Source organism: Protopterus annectens, chromosome 2.part0, assembly GCF_019279795.1.
Source record: "Protopterus annectens isolate FY-2018-M chromosome 2.part0, PAN1.0, whole genome shotgun sequence".
Lineage (NCBI taxonomy): Eukaryota > Metazoa > Chordata > Ceratodontiformes > Protopteridae > Protopterus > Protopterus annectens.
The window spans coordinates 1,697,416,446-1,697,443,652 of NC_056728.1; the positions used below are offsets into that span (position 1 = coordinate 1,697,416,446).

The 27,207-nt window shown below is 35.5% G+C and overlaps 1 protein-coding gene across 1 annotated transcript in view; it reads right to left on the reverse strand.

The window, feature by feature from the left end:
- LOC122793582 (plexin-B2-like) overlaps positions 1-27,207 on the reverse strand; it is a 245,960-nt gene that overhangs the window by 106,124 nt on the left and 112,629 nt on the right. The window contains exon 4 of the mRNA XM_044061751.1: positions 14,471-14,596. Coding sequence (XP_043917686.1) covers positions 14,471-14,596 — 126 coding nt within the window. The remainder of the gene's footprint in view (positions 1-14,470; positions 14,597-27,207) is intronic.

Here is a 27,207-nt window from a genome sequence, read left to right on the forward strand (position 1 = left end):
TCTCTTCCTTTGAAAGTAATGGGTGAATGCAAACTTTTGCCCATGTTAATTAATGCAGCTGGCAGTGCTGACTTATGCAGCCAAGTGGTTCTATGAGTCATTTGGCTGAGTAAATCACTTACAGCAAGCATTTCCAGGGAGAGCACATGACTTATTATTATATGCCACTCCTCTGGAATGCCTCATTAACATTGTAATCAGCCGTATGGGCATCCCACCACAAAGATATTGCAAACTGTGTAGCATCATTGCTACAGGGCTGTCTATGAATTTTAAAAGGCTACCACCAGCAGAAAACAGCTGCATTAGGCCTTACTGCTAATGGTAGCCCTTTCTGAATCTCAGGATATGTGTCTGTATTACATGGAATTATTCACAATATAAAGTTTTAATTAATGAGTACTGTCCAAAAATGAGTCTTCAGTACTATACTTCCTTCTTAATTCCTGTCTAAACAATACTTCTTAACATTTAAGCAAAATTTCAATCCAGCCTCCATACCTTCTTTCACAGTGCACTGATTTATCTTTCATAGTATCCTACTTTATAATTTCTGTAAATTCTAATGCATTGTTAATTTAAGATACAGAAGAAAACAATATTTTACTGATAGGTATTTAAATATACATTGTTTAAATTGTTTCATGATGTTGGCTGACTCAAAGAATTCTGTATCATGTAAGTAACTATATTTATTAGATATCTGTTAATGTGTTATCCTGTATACTATTCTTTCTAAATGTAAATACATCCATTATTTTAGGATGCAAAGGCATTTATTTTTCTATATAATAATGATCAAACCAGTACAAAGTAGTTTTACAGGCACAAATATAATATGCTTCTAAGTCAGGGAAAATAACCATCTTTATAAATAGTTGCAATATAATTACTCAAATAAAATACAAGTTTATTAGGATGCCAAAAATAACAATTGTCATGAAGTTGTCATTTAGTTGATGGATTTGTTCAGCCGAAGTTTATATGATCATGTACCATGTACTAACCTTAGCTGGAAAAAATTGAAACAGAACATTTCCATTGTCAAATGATAATTGCAAATTCATTAAGAATAAACTGCCTCACATTAAGTTGTTAGAGACTGCTTGTATGCATGCCTGACTTTAAGGATAGATTCATTTTTATAAAGTTTGTTTGGATGGAATCTAGATTAATTAAGTCGGTGTGTCAGTATATAAAAGTTGAGTATTATATTCAGTAGTCCCTCTGGCTACATATTTATAAAACTGCCAGTAACAGAAACTTCTTAAGAGAATCATCATCTTCTTTTGGCTGTTCCTGTTAGGGGTCACCACAGCAGATCACCTGTTTCCATTTCTTCCTGTCCTCTGCATCTTGCTCTGTCACACCAACCACCTGCATGTCCTCTCTCACCACATCCATAAACCTTATCTTAGGCCTTCCTCTTTTCCTGTTACCTGGTAGCTTCATCCTTAGCATCTTTTTCCCAATATACTCAGCATCCCTCCTCAGCACATGTCCAAACCAATGTAATCGTGCCTCTCTGGCTTTGTCTCCAAACCTTCCAACCTGGGCTGACCCTCTAATATACTTATTCCTAATCCTGTCCACCCTCGTCACACCCAGTGCAAATCTTAACATCTTTAATTCTGCCACATCCAGCTCAAACTCCTGCCTTTTGTCAATGCCACTGTCTCCAACCCATATAACATAGCTGGTCTCACTACCCTTTTGTAGACCTTCCCTTTCACTCTTACAGGTACCTGTCTGCCACAAATCACTCCTGACACTCTTCTCCACCCACTCCATCCTGCCTGTACTCTCTTCTTCACCTCTCTTCCACACTCACCGTTACTCTGAACTATTGACCCCAAGTATTTAAACTCATCCACCTTCGCCACCTCTACTCCTTGCATCCTCACCATTCCTCTATCCTCTCTCTCATTCACACACATATATTCTGTCTTAGTCCTGCTGACCTTCATTCCTCTTCTCTCTAGAGCATATCTCCATCTCTCCAGGGTCTCCTCCACCTGTTCCCTACTCTCACTACAGATCACAATGTCATCTGCAAACATCATAGTCCACGGGGACTCCTGTCTGATCTTGTCTGTCAACCTGTCCATCACAATTGCAAATAAGAAAGGGCTCAGAGCTGATCCTTGATGTAACCCCACCTCCACCTTAAACGCATCCGTCACTCCCACTGCAGACCTCACCACTGTCACACTACCCTCGTACATATCCTGTACCACTCTTACATACTTTTCTGACACTCCTGACTTCCTCATACAATACCACAACTCCTCTCTAGGCACCCTGTCATATGCTTTCTCTAGGTCTACAAAAACACAATGCAACTCCTTCTGACATTCTCTGTACTTCTCCATCAACACTCTCAGAGCAAAGATCGCATCTGTAGTGCTCTTTCCTGGCATGAAACCATACTGCTGATCACTAATCATCACGTCCCTTCTTAACCTTGCTTCCACTACTCTTTCCCATAACTTCATGCTGTGACTGATCAATTTAATCCCTCTGTAGTTACTACAGCTCTGCACATCACCCTTATTCTTAAAAATCAGTACCAAAACACTTTTTCTCCATTTCTCAGGCATCCTCTCACTTTCCAAGATTTCATTAAACAATCTGGTTAAAAACTCCACTGCCATTTCACCTAAACACCTCCATGCTTCTACAGGTATGTCATCTGGGTCAACAGCCTTTCCATTCTTCATTCTCTTCATAGCTATCCTTACTTCCTCCTTGCTAATCCATTGTACTTCATGATTCACTATCCCCACATCATCCAACCTTCGCTCCCTCTCATTCTCTTCATTCATCAACCCCTCAAAGTACTCTTTCCATCTCCTCAACACACTCCCCTCGATTGTAGTTCTGAATATAATTCTTCTATTTACTACATTATTATCAGTGCTTAGTTTATTACCATGTAAGTGTTCATATCTTTACTACAGATGTTTTAACTGTTTCAGCATTCATGAAGGATAATAAGTCTTGTCTGCATTTTTTATGAGCAATACAGTAAGTCTTAATAATAACTTTTCCAATATGTAAGCTAAAGTTGAGTGAATGGTATGATGTTGTAAATGGTCACAGAAACATAGTACTGTGAAAGAAACTAACCTATGAGTTTATCAGACTATAATTAGATATTGTAAGAGAAGTGGTGGAGTATCAATACATTAAGATAAAAAAATGAAATCTAGTTTATTACATGACAGTAGTGATGAAATTATATAAATGAATAGTTGTGTGAAAAATGAGAAGGTTTGTTTATTTTATAGATTCCCCAAATCAAATTAGAGAAGATATCAAAAGGTTTGGCAAAATTCTAACATCTTATTTTTGGATAATTATGATATTATTTCTGGTGAGTTAAACGTTCTTCAGGAGGATGGCACAGTGGAACAGTGGATAACATTGTCGCCTCTCAGCAAGAGAATCCTTTGTTCGATTCTCAGCTGGGCTGCCTTCTGTGCAGAGCCTGCATGTCCTCCCTGTATTCACATGGGTTTCCTCCAAGTACTCCAGTTTCCTCACACATTCCAAAGACATGCAGTAGGTGGATTGGGCACTCTAAATTGGCCATAGTTGTGAGTGTGTATGCATGTGTGTGGTGTGGGCTAGCCACTCAGTAGTGTAAACATTGGTAGTAGATGATTGTCACTGTTGAAGTGATACCCTGACCCCATGTGCAAAAATGGGAAAAAAGTGGTTGTGAATATGGCTGTGGATTAAATGTTCTTCAGGTATCATGGTACAACCATATGGGTTATAAAAGAGCACTAGGTGATATGGGAAATTGGAGTAAAGAATACGTTTAGTGAATATTGTTAGTAAACCCACAAGGAAAGGTAAAACGTTTAGACATAAGTATGAACAAAAAATGTTAACAATTTTGTTGTGTATAATGCTGAACCTGAATTACTTAGTTCAGACCATCTTTGTGTTACTTGGAAGTATTTCTCTATAAATATTGTCATACTTTAGGAAGAGTTTGGTACCAGACGAGCTTTATATAGTGCTGATTTTTTCAATATTAGGGAAAAGTTTAATGCATGAGATTGGAAGAGTGAATTATACTTTGGTAAATATAGAAACCAGATGGGAAAGATTTCATGGTTGGTTACATAATTTAATTGAGGAGTATGTGCCCTTGGTCTCTAATAAGGCATGTTTTAAGTTTCCTTGGAGGAATATATTTTTTGATAAGACTTATAAAAAAATGAAGAACTTATGGAAAATATTTTTATTCATTTATTTTTAATTTGATAACTAGGGTAGTGCACTGATCCCACTGGACCTATTTCAGTCTTAGCCTGGGGCAAACATAATAGATACATGACAGTATATAGAGAGTGAATGACCAAATGCAATATATACATATACATATATTATATTATATATAAAGTGAATATCAGAGTTGGCTTCAGTGTATAAATGCAATAGATAAATGACATTACATATGGAGTGACTGACAAAACACAATACACACACACACACACACACACACACACACACACACACACACATATATATATATATATATATATATATTCACTAGACAATCTCGAAATACTGAAATCTCAAATTTCAGTATTTTGAGACTGAATAGTCGAAATTACACATACTCGAAAACCCACAACCGCGAAAACCAAAATCACGACTACACACACACACACACACACACACACACACACACACACACACACACACACACACAAACACACATACACTTACCTATCTACACTACAAGAAACAAAACAACACACACAAACACAACATAACATACAAACACACCTACCTTACCTATAAGCAGGGGGGCAAGCACCCCTGCAGCCCCACACCCCCCTACTTATATATATTAACTTCAAAGTCACACTAAACACACGAACACACAAAACCCACCACTACACACACTCATACACACTAAATTCCCTACCCAGTACCCTTATGTAAACACCACTTACCTGAATGCCCAGCTAAATCCACAAACCGCACAACACGTCACGAGCATGACACCATGACAGCGGATTCGACATTTCCACATTCAAGATAGTGCACTTTCGCATGACTGCACTTTCGACTATTCATTCTCTAAATACTGAAATTCGACATTTCAGTATTTCGAAATTGTCTAGTGAATCTATATATATACATACATACATACATACACATTATATACAGAGTGGAAATCAGAGGTGACATTCTGAAAGACTCGCAGTGAAAAGCAGAGACAGTAAGGTATGGTGAGGGAAGAAGGGGAGGAGGAGCTCAAGTGATACGACCAGGGAGACAACAGTTGCATTTTCCTAGAGTCTTGAAACATATTTTTAATTCTGAATGAAAGATGCAGTAAGAGAAATGACCTTTTTGAAAAGAAGCAAGAGATTTGCATAGTTGGGAACAAGGGCTGAAAAAATATATAAAATGATACAAGAAAAGACCCAGTAAAGAAAATAAGGACATTTGTAAAACTACTTTGTAAAACTAATAGAGAGAATATGAGGTCTGCAAGGATTTAGTTAATGTATCATCTAAAAATTACAGGTGTGATAATAAATCTAATTTTAATATTTAGTAGTGTGACCCCAAAATTGTAGCCATAATATTTTGGCACATTTTGGTAGTGTTAAGGGAAACTTTCTACGTGGTAGAATTAGTGCATTAAACTTAGGTGAAAGTGACCCTATCTTATTTTCATCAGATGTCAAATGTTGTTAATATGTGCAGAAAGATAAAATTTAATTCTGGGGCTGGCCCACATGCAGTTAATGTTTTTCCCTTACTTTCTGTTATTGATGACATTACCTCATATTTGTTTCAAAAATCATTGCAGTAAGGGTTTGCTTTTTACAGTTGGAAAGAGGTTGTTGCTGCTCCAGTGCCTTGGGGAGGTGATATCACAACTGTCAAAAATTACAGCCCAATCAGTCTTACAAGCATATTGTGAAAGTGCTTTGAAAGACTTACTTCTGAATATAACATGACCTCTATTAGCATTAAGAAGGACTTTATTCAGCACGTGTTTGTTCCTGGTTAATTGTGTGTTACTAATTTACTTTATTTTTATCAATCCTTCTGACAGACATTGGATTAAGGATTATCTGCTGATGTGATTTACCTGGACATGGCAAAAGCTTTTGATTTTATGCCACATTCTGGAGTCATACGCTATAAATGCTTTTGTGATAACATGGATAGGAAATTGGTTAGGCTACGGGAAATTTAGAGTTAAAATAAATAACATACTTTCAGAAGAGCAGATGATTACCTCTGGTTTCCCTCAGAGGTCAGTGTCAGGACCTGTGCTCTTTGACATTTGTATGGCAAGTTTTACAACTAATAGTAGGACGTAGTTATGTAAATATGCTGAATATGCTAAAGTGGGATCTATAATTATTGGGTTAACAGAACAGTATTTGCTTCAGGATTATCTAAATTCCTTACAACTTCAGGCAAATTGGAACCAGATGGAGTTTAACATCAGGACAGCTTGTGCTACACACTTTGGATCTGTTAATCTCGGTTATCCCTATGTAATGGCTAATACAATATTGAATGGTGTAGAAGTTACATATGACCTGGGTATAAAACATGGAGTTTAACATCAGGACAGCTTGTGTTACACATTTTGGATCTGTTAATCTCGGTTATCCCTATGTAATGGCTAATACAATATTGAATGGTGTAGAAGTTACATATGACCTGGGTATAAAACATGGAGTTTAACATCAGGACAGCTTGTGCTACACATTTTGGATCTGTTAATCTCGGTTATCCCTATGTAATGGCTAATACAATATTGAATGGTGTAGAAGTTACATATGACCTGGGTATAAAACATGGAGTTTAACATCAGGACAGCTTGTGTTACACATTTTGGATCTGTTAATCTCGGTTATCCCTATGTAATGGCTAATACAATATTGAATGGTGTAGAAGTTACAGATGACGTGGGTATAAAACATAGAGTTTAACATCAGGACAGCTTGTGCTACACACTTTGGATCTGTTAATCTCGGTTATCCCTATGTAATGGCTAATACAATATTGAATGGTGTAGAAGTTACATATGACCTGGGTATAAAACATGGAGTTTAACATCATAACAGATTGTGTTACACATTTTGGATCTGTTAATCTCGGTTATCCCTATGTAATGGCTAATACAATATTGAATGGTGTAGAAGTAAAATATGACCTGGGTATAAAACATGGAGTTTAACATCAGGACAGCTTGTGTTATACATTTTGGATCTGTTAATCTCGGTTATCCCTATGTAATGGCTAATACAATATTGAATGGTGTAGAAGTTACATATGACCTGGGTATAAAACATGGAGTTTAACATCAGGACAGCTTGTGTTACACATTTTGGATCTGTTAATCTCGGTTATCCCTATGTAATGGCTAATACAATATTGAATGGTGTAGAAGTTACATATGACCTGGGTATAAAACATGGAGTTTAACATCAGGACAGCTTGTGTTACACATTTTGGATCTGTTAATCTCGGTTATCCCTATGTAATGGCTAATACAATATTGAATGGTGTAGAAGTTACATATGACCTGGGTATAAAACATGGAGTTTAACATCAGGACAGCTTGTGTTACACATTTTGGATCTGTTAATCTCGGTTATCCCTATGTAATGGCTAATACAATATTGAATGGTGTAGAAGTTACATATGACCTGGGTATAAAACATGGAGTTTAACATCAGGACAGCTTGTGTTACACATTTTGGATCTGTTAATCTCGGTTATCCCTATGTAATGGCTAATACAATATTGAATGGTGTAGAAGTTACATATGACCTGGGTATAAAACATGGAGTTTAACATCAGGACAGCTTGTGCTACACATTTTGGATCTGTTAATCTCGGTTATCCCTATGTAATGGCTAATACAATATTGAATGGTGTAGAAGTTACATATGACCTGGGTATAAAACATGGAGTTTAACATCAGGACAGCTTGTGTTACACATTTTGGATCTGTTAATCTCGGTTATCCCTATGTAATGGCTAATACAATATTGAATGGTGTAGAAGTTACATATGACCTGGGTATAAAACATGGAGTTTAACATCAGGACAGCTTGTGTTACACATTTTGGATCTGTTAATCTCGGTTATCCCTATGTAATGGCTAATACAATATTGAATGGTGTAGAAGTTACATATGACCTGGGTATAAAACATGGAGTTTAACATCAGGACAGCTTGTGTTACACATTTTGGATCTGTTAATCTTGGTTATCCCTATGTAATGGCTAATACAATATTGAATGGTGTAGAAGTTACATATGACCTGGGTATAAAACATGGAGTTTAACATCAGGACAGCTTGTGTTACACATTTTGGATCTGTTAATCTCGGTTATCCCTATGTAATGGCTAATACAATATTGAATGGTGTAGAAGTTACATATGACCTGGGTATAAAACATGGAGTTTAACATCAGGACAGCTTGTGCTATACATTTTGGATCTGTTAATCTCGGTTATCCCTATGTAATGGCTAATACAATATTGAATGGTGTAGAAGTTACATATGACCTGGGTATAAAACATGGAGTTTAACATCAGGACAGCTTGTGTTACACATTTTGGATCTGTTAATCTCGGTTATCCCTATGTAATGGCTAATACAATATTGAATGGTGTAGAAGTTACATATGACCTGGGTATAAAACATGGAGTTTAACATCAGGACAGCTTGTGCTACACATTTTGGATCTGTTAATCTCGGTTATCCCTATGTAATGGCTAATACAATATTGAATGGTGTAGAAGTTACATATGACCTGGGTATAAAACATGGAGTTTAACATCAGGACAGCTTGTGTTACACATTTTGGATCTGTTAATCTCGGTTATCCCTATGTAATGGCTAATACAATATTGAATGGTGTAGAAGTTACATATGACCTGGGTATAAAACATGGAGTTTAACATCAGGACAGCTTGTGTTACACATTTTGGATCTGTTAATCTCGGTTATCCCTATGTAATGGCTAATACAATATTGAATGGTGTAGAAGTTACATATGACCTGGGTATAAAACATGGAGTTTAACATCAGGACAGCTTGTGTGATACATTTTGGATCTGTTAATCTCGGTTATCCCTATGTAATGGCTAATACAATATTGAATGGTGTAGAAGTTACATATGACCTGGGTATAAAACATGGAGTTTAACATCAGGACAGCTTGTGTTACACATTTTGGATCTGTTAATCTCGGTTATCCCTATGTAATGGCTAATACAATATTGAATGGTGTAGAAGTTACATATGACCTGGGTATAAAACATGGAGTTTAACATCAGGACAGCTTGTGTTACACATTTTGGATCTGTTAATCTCGGTTATCCCTATGTAATGGCTAATACAATATTGAATGGTGTAGAAGTTACATATGACCTGGGTATAAAACATGGAGTTTAACATCAGGACAGCTTGTGTTACACATTTTGGATCTGTTAATCTCGGTTATCCCTATGTAATGGCTAATACAATATTGAATGGTGTAGAAGTTACATATGACCTGGGTATAAAACATGGAGTTTAACATCAGGACAGCTTGTGTTACACATTTTGGATCTGTTAATCTCGGTTATCCCTATGTAATGGCTAATACAATATTGAATGGTGTAGAAGTTACATATGACCTGGGTATAAAACATGGAGTTTAACATCAGGACAGCTTGTGTTACACATTTTGGATCTGTTAATCTCGGTTATCCCTATGTAATGGCTAATACAATATTGAATGGTGTAGAAGTTACATATGACCTGGGTATAAAACATGGAGTTTAACATCAGGACAGCTTGTGTTACACATTTTGGATCTGTTAATCTCGGTTATCCCTATGTAATGGCTAATACAATATTGAATGGTGTAGAAGTTACATATGACCTGGGTATAAAACATGGAGTTTAACATCAGGACAGCTTGTGTTACACATTTTGGATCTGTTAATCTCGGTTATCCCTATGTAATGGCTAATACAATATTGAATGGTGTAGAAGTTACATATGACCTGGGTATAAAACATGGAGTTTAACATCAGGACAGCTTGTGTTACACATTTTGGATCTGTTAATCTCGGTTATCCCTATGTAATGGCTAATACAATATTGAATGGTGTAGAAGTTACATATGACCTGGGTATAAAACATGGAGTTTAACATCAGGACAGCTTGTGTTACACATTTTGGATCTGTTAATCTCGGTTATCCCTATGTAATGGCTAATACAATATTGAATGGTGTAGAAGTTACATATGACCTGGGTATAAAACATGGAGTTTAACATCAGGACAGCTTGTGTTACACATTTTGGATCTGTTAATCTCGGTTATCCCTATGTAATGGCTAATACAATATTGAATGGTGTAGAAGTTACATATGACCTGGGTATAAAACATGGAGTTTAACATCAGGACAGCTTGTGTTACACATTTTGGATCTGTTAATCTCGGTTATCCCTATGTAATGGCTAATACAATATTGAATGGTGTAGAAGTTACATATGACCTGGGTATAAAACATGGAGTTTAACATCAGGACAGCTTGTGTTACACATTTTGGATCTGTTAATCTCGGTTATCCCTATGTAATGGCTAATACAATATTGAATGGTGTAGAAGTTACATATGACCTGGGTATAAAACATGGAGTTTAACATCAGGACAGCTTGTGCTACACATTTTGGATCTGTTAATCTCGGTTATCCCTATGTAATGGCTAATACAATATTGAATGGTGTAGAAGTTACATATGACCTGGGTATAAAACATGGAGTTTAACATCAGGACAGCTTGTGTTACACATTTTGGATCTGTTAATCTCGGTTATCCCTATGTAATGGCTAATACAATATTGAATGGTGTAGAAGTTACATATGACCTGGGTATAAAACATGGAGTTTAACATCAGGACAGCTTGTGCTACACATTTTGGATCTGTTAATCTCGGTTATCCCTATGTAATGGCTAATACAATATTGAATGGTGTAGAAGTTACATATGACCTGGGTATAAAACATGGAGTTTAACATCAGGACAGCTTGTGTTACACATTTTGGATCTGTTAATCTCGGTTATCCCTATGTAATGGCTAATACAATATTGAATGGTGTAGAAGTTACATATGACCTGGGTATAAAACATGGAGTTTAACATCAGGACAGCTTGTGTTACACATTTTGGATCTGTTAATCTCGGTTATCCCTATGTAATGGCTAATACAATATTGAATGGTGTAGAAGTTACATATGACCTGGGTATAAAACATGGAGTTTAACATCAGGACAGCTTGTGTTACACATTTTGGATCTGTTAATCTCGGTTATCCCTATGTAATGGCTAATACAATATTGAATGGTGTAGAAGTTACATATGACCTGGGTATAAAACATGGAGTTTAACATCAGGACAGCTTGTGTTACACATTTTGGATCTGTTAATCTCGGTTATCCCTATGTAATGGCTAATACAATATTGAATGGTGTAGAAGTTACATATGACCTGGGTATAAAACATGGAGTTTAACATCAGGACAGCTTGTGTTACACATTTTGGATCTGTTAATCTCGGTTATCCCTATGTAATGGCTAATACAATATTGAATGGTGTAGAAGTTACATATGACCTGGGTATAAAACATGGAGTTTAACATCAGGACAGCTTGTGTTACACATTTTGGATCTGTTAATCTCGGTTATCCCTATGTAATGGCTAATACAATATTGAATGGTGTAGAAGTTACATATGACCTGGGTATAAAACATGGAGTTTAACATCAGGACAGCTTGTGTTACACATTTTGGATCTGTTAATCTCGGTTATCCCTATGTAATGGCTAATACAATATTGAATGGTGTAGAAGTTACATATGACCTGGGTATAAAACATGGAGTTTAACATCAGGACAGCTTGTGTTACACATTTTGGATCTGTTAATCTCGGTTATCCCTATGTAATGGCTAATACAATATTGAATGGTGTAGAAGTTACATATGACCTGGGTATAAAACATGGAGTTTAACATCAGGACAGCTTGTGTTACACATTTTGGATCTGTTAATCTCGGTTATCCCTATGTAATGGCTAATACAATATTGAATGGTGTAGAAGTTACATATGACCTGGGTATAAAACATGGAGTTTAACATCAGGACAGCTTGTGTTACACATTTTGGATCTGTTAATCTCGGTTATCCCTATGTAATGGCTAATACAATATTGAATGGTGTAGAAGTTACATATGACCTGGGTATAAAACATGGAGTTTAACATCAGGACAGCTTGTGTTACACATTTTGGATCTGTTAATCTCGGTTATCCCTATGTAATGGCTAATACAATATTGAATGGTGTAGAAGTTACATATGACCTGGGTATAAAACATGGAGTTTAACATCAGGACAGCTTGTGTTACACATTTTGGATCTGTTAATCTCGGTTATCCCTATGTAATGGCTAATACAATATTGAATGGTGTAGAAGTTACATATGACCTGGGTATAAAACATGGAGTTTAACATCAGGACAGCTTGTGTTACACATTTTGGATCTGTTAATCTCGGTTATCCCTATGTAATGGCTAATACAATATTGAATGGTGTAGAAGTTACATATGACCTGGGTATAAAACATGGAGTTTAACATCAGGACAGCTTGTGTTACACATTTTGGATCTGTTAATCTCGGTTATCCCTATGTAATGGCTAATACAATATTGAATGGTGTAGAAGTTACATATGACCTGGGTATAAAACATGGAGTTTAACATCAGGACAGCTTGTGCTACACATTTTGGATCTGTTAATCTCGGTTATCCCTATGTAATGGCTAATACAATATTGAATGGTGTAGAGGTTACATATGACCTGGGTATAAGATATGGAGTTTAACATCAGGACAGCTTGTGTTACACATTTTGGATCTGTTAATCTCGGTTATCCCTATGTAATGGCTAATACAATATTGAATGGTGTAGAAGTTACATATGACCTGGGTATAAAACATGGAATTTAACATCAGGACAGCTTGTGCTAAACATTTTGGATCTGTTAATCTCGGTTATCCCTATGTAATGGCTAATACAATATTGAATGGTGTAGAAGTTACATATGACGTGGGTATAAAACATGGAGTTTAACATCAGGACAGCTTGTGTTACACATTTTGGATCTGTTAATCTCAGTTATCCCTATGTAATGGCTAATACAATACTGAATGGTGTAGAAGTTACATATGACCCGGGTATAAAAATTGACAGCAGACTTGGTTTTGAGTCATATTTAATGGAAGTTATCAGAAAGTGTTATTTTGAGATGAATAATACATTTAAATCTGTTGTAAGAAGGTCAGTCATAGAATATGGTACCTCTATTTGTGTATATAATAATTTACAATTGAGAAGACTTGAAGAATACAAAAATGTTTTACTAGATGTACTAGTATTTGATAAGACTGAATTATAAAGGCAGGTTGGGGACATAATCACTTATGTCTATTAGATACAGAATGGCTAATGGTGATTTAATTGTTATATTTAAGTGTAAGCATACTGACAAATTTGGTGCAAGTGGTGGGTATACTTAAAAAGAACCATCAGATAATGAGGAGAAATGTTAATTTGCTTGTTGATATGAAAATTTGTAGAACCAAGGTATTGTATAACTCTTTTTATGGTAGAGTTCCGAAGTAGTGGAATTCTATTCCTTTGACTGTACAAAAATTTGATTCTGTTGTCCACTTTAAAAGAACGTTGGATAGTTGGCTTGGCTGTAGAGTTTTTGAAGCTGGGTATTTTAGTGACAAGCTCTTTGTAGGCCTTGCTAGGCTTTGAGATTGTTTCTGCAAACATTAAAACACTGAAATATTGCCCACGGAGAATAACAGAAACACATAAGCAGATTTTGAAGGCTGACAAAATCACTTGGTTTATCAGCTCTTAGAGTTCCTTACCCAGTATATATTCAGAGCTCATTTAACCCCCTGTCCATCTTGTTTCATCTCTATGAAGAATAACTTCATGTCTATCACAAACAGTGCTAAAATCCATCAATGTGTATGATCACACCATCGTTTCAGAAAGATTGCGTACATCTTAGCCACTTTTCTGTGAAAACATTTTTTTCTTACTTTCCCCTGGAGTCACCACTATCACCATATACAGGAAAAAGGAAAATATCATTAGCTATATCACTTTCTCATGGCTCCAGCCACATTGCTGCCACCAACTATTTTTATCCCATGTTTAAGCTATTTTTTTATTTTTTTTTTAGCAGCAGTGTCACCTATACCCTATATCTAGCTACTCATATAGTGAGACTCACAAACAATGGTTGGAGCTGTGGAGTAGTTGTTTTTCTTGAAAATATCAGAGACACATCACAAAGACAATAATCATTAGGCATCACATCAAACCATACTTTACCGTAGTATTAGTCATCACATATAAATGCTCCTGCTTTGCGTCAAATACCAGCTCGCTCTTTACTGGCCCGTCATTACCAAGGTCAATTGTCTTGTACTCTTCCGCTGTAATTCCATGTAAGGAAACCTGTTGGATGTCAGAAAAATGAAATCATGACTGCTGGCTTAGTGACAGCTACTTCACACTTAATCACAAGACTTATACCATAAGGTTAAAATTGTTAAGGTTTATTACAGTTACAAATACATGGCAAATGTCTTAACTGTTGTCAAATCAGAATTTGAAGTTATAGTTGTGGTATTTAGCAGTTTTATCTAAGAGGTGTACTCCTGTTTTACAAATAAAACTCTTCTGTGTTTTCTGCAATTATATACATTATGGATTTTGTACAATGTGGAAGAAAATGTTTGAATTCATAAGAGTAATAAAGCTATTATTAACATTTGTCTGTATACAAATATATCACTTTTTTCAGAAAAATGTAGTGCAGTTTCACTCATGGATTGTTGAAGAATGGGAGTTTGGACACTGATCTTTAAGGAGAATAACAGTCATACAAAATGTTATATTCATGAAGTAGCAGAAAATATTCTAAGAACTAAGCCAGCACAGGAATGCAGAAAGGAGATTCTGCCGATAGGGGTGACTGCAATTGGGGGTACAGAGAATAGACAAGAGGGGCTGGAATTTACTGGAGGAAGTTGGCAAAGGAACCAATTTATTGGGAACAAATAATTAGAGAAAGAAAGGTAATAGAATGGGAAGAGGCCAAAACAACTTTTGGATTGCAGGCTAGTGATTGAGTTCCCTGTCATGAAATACCTGCATTGGTTGAGCTTCTAATTGAATCTAGAACAGAAGTTGTTAAAAATGTATAATTAGTAAGACATATAAAATATTGCACGATAACATTAGGAATTAGTCAGAGAAGGTTAGAAAAGATTGGGAAGAGAGATTAGATTTGTAATTCACAAAGATACAATGGAAGGACATATGTATGGCTCCCAATTACGCAAAAAAGTCTAGAAGATTTAGGATGTTTGCGTGGAAGTATTTGCATAGATACTTTTATACCTGAAGCAGTCTTCAAAGAAGCTTTCCTCAGGTAGATGGCAAGTGTTGGAGATGTGATGGGGAAGAAAGAGGTAACTCAGAACATATGTTTTGGGAGTGTAATGATTTGGCAGACTTTTAAATTATGAACATAAATTAATTAATTAATTAGCTTAATTAAATTAATAAATAAATTACTTAATTAATTTAAATTAAAATTCCCAACAGAGTACTTTGTCAGAAATACTGGGTATAACTAAGGAAATTATTTTTTTAGCTGGGATACAACATCTGAATTGCTTAGACATAGTAAGGCCTTGTTAAGTTTAATTCTGATAGATGCCAAAAAACAATTACTAGAAAATGGAAATCAAAATCTAAACTAACTATACTGAAGTAGTGAGATGAAAGAATAGGAAGTTGGTTCATTCGAAAAGGGTATGAGTAAATTACATAGAAGAAAATGGAAATTTTGAGACAAATACATGCAGAAAAAGATTTGGAGGAGGAATGAGGTTTAAGAGATGACAGGGATTTAATAATTTGATAAATACCACAGTGTGTATGTCACAAGGAGAACAAAACCAAGAAGCAAACAAACCTTGTGTAGTGCTAGCAACTACCAAAAACGTTGGGAAAAAACAAATTTAATGTACAAAATGCCAGAGGAACAACAAAAACAACCCATTCAAGCGCTTTCGTCCGTACTTATCAGGACTTCATCAGAACAAAGAATAAAAGCTTTTCTTCACATAAATACTATTAATCAGTACTACCCCACCCACCAATTAAAATATTAATACATTGTGTGATGCCTTACCAATGAATATTTATACTATATACACAACTAATTACACTAAAAACTCTATAAAATCGCAGGTTTGTGTTTTAAAACAGGCATTAACGTACAACAATAATTAATACCTGGTCTTATAGTGGTATTTAAATGGAGCTGCCAATAGAATTCCATCATTTCTAATTTATTTTGCCAGTACCAACCCCTGATATCTTCTTGCACTATTTGCAGAATCCCAAAATGAAATTTATAAGTAGAGGACTCTTTCAAATGTCTATATAGGCCATTGTTTTCATTTTTCATCCTAATAGCATATAAATGTTCATAAGTACACTTTTGGAAAGTTCTTTCAGTTTTTCCAATGTAAAAATGGTAACTTTCCATACATACTGCAATGTATATTAAAGCCCTAGACCCACAATTTCCTGTAGCAAGTCTAACATTAATAATGGGGTCACCCACGTAAATACATTTTTCTTCAAGAATATATCTATAGTATCTACAGGCTCCACATCTTACAGTTCCCTTGGAGGTTAAAATAACTGGAACCACAGGGTCTTCAAGTAAATATTTCAAATTGAAATTGGTTTTATAAACAAATTGAGGAACAGTACCCAACCTTTTAATAAAATCACTATTCCCCTTAAATATTACCCGTTTTTTCCTAATATTTGCCTCATCTTCCCACTTAATTCTCCATGGTAAGGTGTCACACAATGTACTAATGTTTTAATTGGTGGGTGGGGTAGCATTGATTAATAGTATTTATGTGAAGAGAATCTTTTATTCTTTGTTCTGATGAAGTCCTGATAAGTATGGACAAAAGCACTTAACTGAATTGTTTTTGTTATTCCTCTGGCATTTTGTACATTAAATTTGTTTTTTCTCAAAGTTTTTGGTGGTTGCTAGCACTACACGAGGTTTGTTTGCTTCTCGGGATTTAATAATTTGTGTAATGTTTCTTAGATTATAGGATATATATAAAAATATATGTGATGTATAATGTTTGTAAATGTGAACTTGTTAATATGGTTTGATTACGTACGTTTGCCTATGTCACAAGTGAGTATTCAATAAAGGTGTCTTACAAAATATAAATAAATAACTATAGACATATACTTTTACTTCTATATCAGAAGCAGTAAAAAATCAACTTTCTTTAAGATACTTTTTGGATTGTAGTAATGCTTCTCATGAAGAGCTATATGAACACTTTGCCAAGATACAGTCTAAGGGTCAGATTCTGAAAGACTGGCTCTCAGTGTAAGGTATAAATCCTACCTATAAACAGGCTTACTAGATTCTTACTTACTTGGATTAGATTCCAAAAGACCTGCTGTCAATAAAGTGGTCATTTACAATGAGAGCAAGTCTTTTGGAATAGGGCCCTTTATGTTTACAGCACCTGTTAACTAATGGTGTCAGAAAAGAACTGTGGTACAATAACACAGAAAGGGAAACAACAAAGATGGAAATATCAAATTACTTAATTTTGCAGGGAGGCACACAGCAGGGCTACACTGTAGTTTATCACATACAAAAAAGTGGTTCACAACATACCACATGCAAGAAAATAATCTGTCTATGCAAATGAATGCAAATATAACTGAAGAACCATCAATAAATAGGTAAATAACAAACCAATAAATAACTGCTACATGTTCACTGAACTTCTCATAAATGTAATATATACACTTAAAAGCTTTGTAGTGTGTGTATGTGTGTGTGTGTGTGTGTGTGTGTGTGTGTGTGTGTGTGTGTGTGTGTGTGTGTGTGTGTGTGTAGACACACATACACACATTTTTTTGCTAGTAATTTTGTCCTGTCTGCCTGCCAACCAGTAAGTTTTTTTCCCAGATGGACCTCACCCCATTCAGTTTACAGCATGGTGGGCCCTACATGGGGGAATCCTCCAAATCCTGTCAGGGTGAGAGCCATATTGTAACTTAATAATGTTGCTTCTAATAAAAGCTTTCTTCAGAAAAGTTGCTTCTAACAAAAGGTTTTATTCAGATGATAGCCTAACAATGTTGGTTCTATCAACATCCTGTTCATCTAACAATCCCTCACTTATTCTGCAATATGATTACATTTTCCTATTCTAATTTAATACAATGAACGCAATAGTCTGATATTTAAAAATTACCATACAAATCCATACTAACACTTCTGCCTAATGAATTCCCTCTAACAGTCTACACCGCTGGTGTTGTTTATTCTCACTGATATAAATAATGAACTATGCCACCTGCAAAAACTTAACAATCAAAACAATTGATAGCTACATAACACAGCAATAGGAAATTGCAATATGAGTACTATCCACACATATTGTGTACTCATGCATAATCACATACATGACTGTAAGACCATTCCCACAAACCATCAAAGACAAATACATGCATAAGATTGTCATTAATACCCTAATGTATATCTTTGATGGAAGCAGAAAAAACATTTGCAAACTTCAAAATAATTCATTTCATGGACACAGAAACAAACATATGGAATACATTTCTACCCTCTGGGTATTATGAGGATTTGTGAAAAACACTAAAATATTGCTCTTATCCAAAAGAAAAAAAAAGAAAAAACAAAGAAAGGTTGCTGTTATCCCATTGTGTTGAGCATTTTGGTATACTTTGTCTATGATTATATAGACTCAGGCTTTTAGTCTGAGTTATTTATTTATTTATTGGCATGTGTTTACTGGGAAAGTCCACTGGGCAAAACAGAGCCCATTTTCAGTGGAGGCCTGGGGAGAAAAGCTCCACACGAAACACAAATAGAATATATAGTTCATCACAAGGCAATTTTGAGTATATACAGCACAGAGAGAAGAAAAAAGTTCTTAACAGTAGTACATTTTGAATATGTACATGCATTTGATACACACTTAATAAACTAGTTACAATGTAGTACAACTATAGTTGATATATTAGTATGGGTGAATATAAAATGTTTATAGCATTCAGATGTCTGAGATTTAGAGCTAGGAAAGACCTTAAGAGGCTACAACAGTAATGTTCCAGAAGTTGTAGTATATAAGAGGAAAATGAATGTTAGAATATGAGAAGGAACATTTAAGAAGTTGTAAGTGATAACAGTAGAGGTAAGAAGAGTGGGAGTAATAAAGATGAAGGTCAGGAGAGAAGGTCATTAGTAGTAATGGGTAAAGAAAGAGAGAGTGTGAACGTTTGTGTACTTGAGATAGATGTATAGAAAAACGTGATTGCAAATGAAAAGGGAAGTGATAGGAAGGAATGAAAGACTAGGTAATTACAGGAGGTGGTTTAGTGCAGTTGGTAACTGTTATTTGGACTACCCCATACATATAGCTTCTGCATTTGCTTTCTCCCCTGTGGCACCTTTAATAACCACAAAAGATCTTTAGAGTTCCTGGAGGGTTTAAAAGATGGCTGCACACTGATCAACTGCATAATTTCAGCTCTCATTGTGAAAAAACTAATTGAGAGATAATGGCTAGAAACACTTCAAGTTTTAGTAAATTCAGTTACTGGCTAGTTAGCACATTGCCTGGAGAGCCTGAAACAAAATCAACTAGAAAAGGTGAAGAGAAAACACTGACTGTGAAGAATCCTGACCTGCAGTCATAAAGAAAAAAGCGGATCAAGCTCCAGCATTGGTGCAAGACATGGCTTCCAGTAATCTAGAGGAAAAATAAATCAAATGTGCTCAGAGCTGATAAAATAAAGGAAACGTTGATGGAGTATATCAACTCAAATAGCAAAAGGCTGGAAAATGGAAGAAGCTTTAAATAGGTATCCAGATGAAATGATAAAACTGCAAAACTCAGACAGCAAAATGAAGAAAAGTCTGGCTGAGTATGAGACTGATCAAGAAAAGCTGCTTCAAAAATATTACAGTTAGAGGACAGAGCAGGCAGGCAAACTTGAGATTTTACACTATGCCAGAGCAATTGGAAGGAACAGACTTTATAAATTTTATGAAAGCACAAATAAGCAACTGGAATTGTATTACACAGCAGGGTTTGCTAATTTAATGGGCACATTGTGTGTATGCTCCAAACCTAGCCATGAAAAAGCAGCCAAGACCTGTATTAGTAAAGATGCAATCACACCAGAAGAAAGAGCCGATGCTTACAAAACTGTACAGAATGGCAAAGTATTAAAAATTAGACTCAGCAGAGTGTTTGTGGAAAATGATTATTCACTATATACTAGGTAGAGGAGAAGCAAATTTATCCCAGCAATTACGGAATGTTGACAGGCAGATGTGATATTGAAGCTGATGTACCCCAAATTCTTCAAAATATTTTCCTGGATGATCAAAAGTAATTTTTGATGTAGAACAGGCTAAAGAGGAAATACAAAAATTTGTCCAACAAAAAGTGAGCTATCAAACAGAAGAGGACTCTGCTTCTCATTGTTCTGATAATAAATCTCATAGGCAGACTTTGCCAGTAAAACATTTTCCAATGTAACAAAGGAAAATGCTTGAGAGACAGAAAAAAACACAGGAGCTGACTAGGAGAATCAGGACTACCTTGGACTTGAACTGGAGTATGGGATTGGGAGATGGAGATGAACAGGAAGAAAACCAGCAACATTGAAATTAATGAATAAATATGAGACTATAAAACATCAATCACATTTGTGAAATATGGAAAGATTGGATTTTTGTTGACTTTGTTAAACTTGAGGAATGAGACAAATATACCCCACTTCATGCCATTCATTTTTGGAAGCACACTGAAGGGAAAGGGGGGAATAACCATAAGTAAAACATTTTTTTGTTAACAGTATTTGTATAAAAGATTTCATGATACAAATTGCATGTTAAATAGTAAAGCATGTTCAGAAATTGTTGCATGTGACAAAGATACTAAAGTAAACAAGTGCAATTTTTCTTCTTTTTTAGTTTTAAGAAATGTAGGCATTGCAATGTAAAAAGAGAAGAAAGTCTGGGCAAAGGTATATTTTAGTTAATGTTCTGTAATCTTGAGTTTTTGAGGTGGGTGATTGGGTGAAAAAGTGCACAGATTATAATATCTGCAGAGATGAGATGCTTCCTCTATTGAATATGTGAATTCCTGTATTAAGGCCCTTAGCTTAATCTTATAACATTTTTTGTGTAAGTGAATAAACAAGAGCTCACTGAATATAATGATTTTTTTTCTTTGCCAAATAAATGTTCAGGAAAATTCAAGAGGCCTGTAGATGAAGGCAGCTGTACATTTTGTTCTTGTGTTTCCATGGAGACAAGCAATAAAAGACAGAGCACTTTTTAAGGCTAAATGTTAATGATTTCCGAAAGCATATAAGCTGGTTTTCACATCTCAGTGGGGAAGGAAGATAAGACAAAAATAGAATTAATTAGTGTCAGTAAAAGCACAGGCTGTAACATTCTTCTTAACATCAATAACATTAATGTTAGGTTAAGTAATGCCTGTGTGTGTGCAACAATTGATTTAAGACAATTGCTCCAATCAGGAGGATTAAACTTAATTATCTGAAGATGTACATAGTTTTGTATGTTTGTTTTAAGGTAATAGTTTATGGGGTATACTGAGTGTTTTTTTTTTCCTGAGGGTTTTCATTAAAACAAAAATTCCTGCAAAATGTAACATAGGTTCAAATGAAGATGATGAGAAACAATTATATTAGTGAGTGTATATAAGAACAAAAGTTGGAAATAGACATTTAAAAAGCTGTCATATATAACACATGGAAATAATAACTTATTATCATAATGACTACACTAAACATATTATTTTGGGGCATGAATGGCCTCCCACATATAGGCAAAAAGGTAAGAGTATTGAATTATATTAAGAAATGCAGAGTGCAAGCAGCAATGCTGTAGGAGACGCGCTTGTAAAGAAGTGAGCATGTGAATTTGATAAAGAAAGGATTTTGGGTGATATTCAGCAGAATATCATGGGCAAAGGAAAATGGGAGTCCTTATACTAATTGCTAGAGGAGCTCCAATAGTGATCGAAGAAGAAAAACTGATAATAATGGTAGATTTGTGGTAGTAAGGGGCTACTGGCAAGGGAGAAGGATTAAAATGATGAATATTTATATTCCACCTAAAACTGCTATTACGGAGCTTAAGAAATCTTTGGAAGAAATAATCAGCTTTTAACAGGGAATATTATTCATAAGTCAGGACTGGAACTTGATTTATAACAATGAGGATGTATTGATAGGAAAGTATAAGAAAAGAGGGTAGATTGTTGAAGAAATTTATGAAAATATTTGGAATGGAAGACATGAATTTAGTAGCATGAACTCAGGGAAAATTTACATATTATTCCCAAAGGTACAATAACTGGACTAGAGTAGGCAGAAATTATATTTTACAGGAACATGTGTACTTAATTGAAACCTTAGTTACACATCTAATATTTATTTCAGATCATGCACCAATAACAATAAAGATATAAATGCGAAGTAATAAAATTAAAAATGAGACACAGGTGCTTCCCCATCTACCTGTTCAAAAGAGAGGAATTTAAGGAATGGGTAATGGAAATTATTAGAGAGTTATCAGGGAAGATGGACATTTCTTCAGAAGTTATAGTTAGTGAGTAGGATAAAATGAAAGTATCATTTAAAAATAGGGTAGAAATAAAAGAAAATTATATTGTTAAGCAGTAACAAGAATTATTTAGAGGGGATGACAAAGGTTAAAGTATTGTAGAATAAGGGGAATAAAACAGAGCAAGAAAAGTCATAACTGTGGAGTGCTAAAGAGAAAATAAGGAAGAATCTGAATAATATGCATAAGGTTAGAAAAAGTGCTGTTAAGCAACTATTTTTGGTAGTAACTACAGAACACAAAAACTATTAGCACAATGACTTAGCAACAGAAAGTAGAAAGGGGTGTTGCTAAACACAGGGATCCTATAACAAGAAAAATAACCAGAAATCTTGTAGAGGTATTAGAGATACTTTGGAAATTTTATGAAAATGTGTATGAAGTAGAGGAATGTAGAAAACAAGAAAAAGTACAAAAATAAATATTTATGGAAGACTTATGTATGCCCAGGTTAGAGGTAGATGAGGCTCAAAAATTAACAGTTAAGATATAAGGAGATGAGATAAAAATGGTGATGTATAATCATTCTGCAGAAAAGTCTCCAGGAATAGATGGTATTCCTGTGGAATTTTGGCTGCTAGGAGGAAAGAAAGTGATAAACATCTGGAAGGTTTTGTTCAACAGCATTTTAAAAGGATGGGGAAGCACTAACATTCTGGAAGAAAGCTGTGGTGGCTGTAATACCCAAAGATGGTAAAAAACCATCAGGCCCAGTTTCATATAGGCCCATTTCAATTTTAAACCATGGTTATAATGTTTTTGTCCATAATAGTCCATCATAGCTAAAAGAATGACAAATGTGTTGCCAAAATTGATAGATAGGGATCAATGTGGTTTTGTGGAGGAGAGGCACACATTTGAGAACATTAATAGAACAGTGATGATCTAGAGGGAAGTATAATGTAAGAAAATACCGTTGTTGTTTATGGGTCTTGATGCAGAGAAAGCACTTGATAGAGTAAGATGGGATTGTTTAAGTAGGGCAGTGGAAGCATTTGTATTTCCCGATACAATAAGAAGGCTAACTCAAAACAAATTTGGCAATAATAGAGAGCGACTTGTCTAAGTAGCAAATCAAAAATTTTTAATAACCACACATGTATAAAATAACAAATAAAATAAATGCTTTCATTCCACTAATACAGAACTTCATCAGACAATCATTTCAAATAGCCCTACCCATTTTATAGCATTCAAAAAGATTCTATACTTGTGTGGTTATTAAAAGTTCTTGATTTACTACTTGGACCAGTCACTCTCTGTTACTGCCAAATTTGTTTTGAGTTGGTCGTTTTTTCTTCCTTTTTGAACAATATGAAGGATAATCAGGAGGATATATGAGGGATCAGGACAAAAATTAAAGTGAAAGGGTTCCTCTCTGATAAGTTGTGTCTGAACAGAAGAACCAGGCATGGGTGTCGTCTTTCCCTTTTGTTATTTAACTTATATTTGGAGTAATTGCCAAATAAAATATGGGAATCAGAAATGTAAGGATATAATTAGTATGGTAATCAAGAAAAGTTGGCTTCATGATATTATTTTGTACCTGATAAAACCAGAAAAGAACATTTAAGTGTTATGGAATATTCTGAGACAGTTTCAGTTTTTTTTTAGGATATAAAATTAATGAAGACAAAACAAAACCTTTAGCTGCAAACTATGTACCAACACATGAATTGGTTCAGCGTTACCCATATTTATGGGGACACAGTAAAATGAAATATTTAGTAGTATGGGTTAAAAAGGATTCCATTATGCAGCTAAGGATATTTGGGAAGAGACTAAACAAATGATAATAAAAACCTGAGAAACTTTAAGGTCTTGTTTATGGATATGGAGAGCAAGACACAAGCAGTGAAAATGTTTTTAGTCCCTTTAGTTTTGTATACAAGTCAGGCATATTTTTAATTAACCATAGCACAAGTTGTAGACAAGTAATTAATAAAGAAGGAAAAACAACAGCCAAAAGATCCACCAAAAGCAATTGCTTTTGGTGGATCTTTTGGCTGTTGTTTTTCCTGGTTTGGCTGTTTTGGTTGTTTTTGTAAGTAATTAATAAAGAGCTGAAGGATTATTATCTGGGGGAGATAGCCTCAGAGCCAAGTGGGATAAGTTGATTCTTCCAATAGAACTATGTGGTTTAGGATAACCTGCTTCGAAGCTCCCTGTTGCACATTGACAGAAGTGGCTCCACTTTGCGATTTATGATTGGCTCATATACCGGCACACGAGCTAATCATAAATCACAAAGTGAGGCTGTTTCACTGGGATTTTAACTGGCAGTGTGGGACTCGGGATTGGGCCGCTGATCCTGGGACAGTTCCACTCAAATAGGGATGTCTGGCAACCCTGTCTTGAATACAGATCGTGCATATTTGTGTACACTTAGTGTAGTCATTAATGAATCTGTGCATTGACAGCTCAGCCACATGTTCAGTGGTGATTAATCTGGGTGTGCTGCAAGGACTGCTCTTTATACGCCTCCCATTTTCTGTGCTCCTAAATGGGCTGCTGCTAAAAAATCCCAGTCTATTCATATCATGCTTTTTGCTATATTTCAGGACACTAGGTATTTGGGAGATCAAATACAAAATGTACAAGTTTGTTGTACACACAACCATTGCTATCATAGAAAATCTTTGCCCAAGTTACACAACTTTATTCTCAGAACCAATGGTTTATGATCCTGCCCGTAGCTGGAAATTTTCTGACCCCTTAGGCAACATGAAAAGCACTCACATCCCCATACACCTGCTAGGCATTTCTTTTTAAATTGGGAATATCACTTCAATCTCTGTTAATGTGTAGGCTTGCATTAACCATCAATCTGTTGCAATAAAACTGTGCCAAAACTGTTGATGCTGGCATCTGCACCCATCACTGTTAATTTACTGACATCATAGCAACCAAGCACAGGTGTGGACACTAGGACAGACTTGACCTTTCTGAAAGCCTGTTCTTGGGCATCACCCTCGTTCCATGTTACATTCTTCTACAGCAGTTCTGTTGAAGGATGAGACCATATTGACTGCCCTGGCACAAATTCCAGACAGTTTACTATGCCAAGCATTTGGATTTGGTAGATCAGTTATAGCCTTTGCAGGTACCTGCAACTGGTCTGATGCCTTCTCAACTGATTCAATGTCCAAAATGCTGTATCTCCATCTGCAAAAACATTTTCAATAGTCAGAAGCGCTGACTTAAGCTCCTACTGTGTGACACTTTTTTGGGTCCATATACCAAAATGGCGTCAATCACAACCACAGTCTAATCATTTCACTCTGAAATATTTCGGGCGTCAAAGTAATTTTAAAAGGTAACCGTCTGAAATAAAACCTTCTCATTGAAGTAACAAATGTGGTTAGCATTCTGATGTTTGAGTCAAGGAATATTTGACAAAACTCGCTTGAGGCATCTGAAGTGAATAACATCCTTGTCCCAGGTAGCTTAGTTGTTGGTTTGATGATTGCATCATTTAAAATTTTCAAATCAATATGAATACTCACTTTGTCATTTTCCTTTATCACTGGTTCCACTCATTCTGAAACCATTTAAATGACCTGTGAGGGGGAGGGGCTGCATTTGGTTTAGCTCAGACTCTGCCTTTGAGGGGATGGGGAATGGCACTCTGTGTGTTGTAGTAGGGGTATAAGGAACTGCACCATTGTTCAACCAAATCTTTATTGGCTCATATATATGGAATCCAAAATCACCAAACATGCACTTATTTCAGCTATTCTGGCAACTAGATTAAGTTTGCATGCAGTAGCTCCACTCCACAAATTATTTAAAAAAGGACTCAACAATTCATAGATTAATAAGTAATGCTTGTGTATTTTCCTTTCCGTTTGTAACTGGCAACTTCCCTGACATATGAGTTTCCCACTCCAGGCTGTGAACCTCTATTTCTGCTTTGAGCAATAATGGACATTTTGAGATGCTTCTGTGTGTGCCATGTGACATTACAGTAATGTCTGCCCCAGTATCTACCTTAAATCTTGAAATGCCATGAAATGGAAGTTTAACATGCCTTCCTTACCTGTGTCTGTCTACTTTCTTGCACAACCAAAAATAGTTTTTTTTTCATCTTCCTAACTTTTAGCCTCAGTTGCTAATTCTTGGACAACTTTAGCCTTATACACAGCAGAAAGTCCCATTTTGTTACAGTTCCAGCACTTTCTACTTCATGTCAAACACTGCACTGATTTAATGTGTTTACAGTTGCATCAACACTTGTCTTGCTTACCTATTTTTAATTTCATTTGCATGCTTACACTACTGTCTCATGCTTTATATTTTGCAT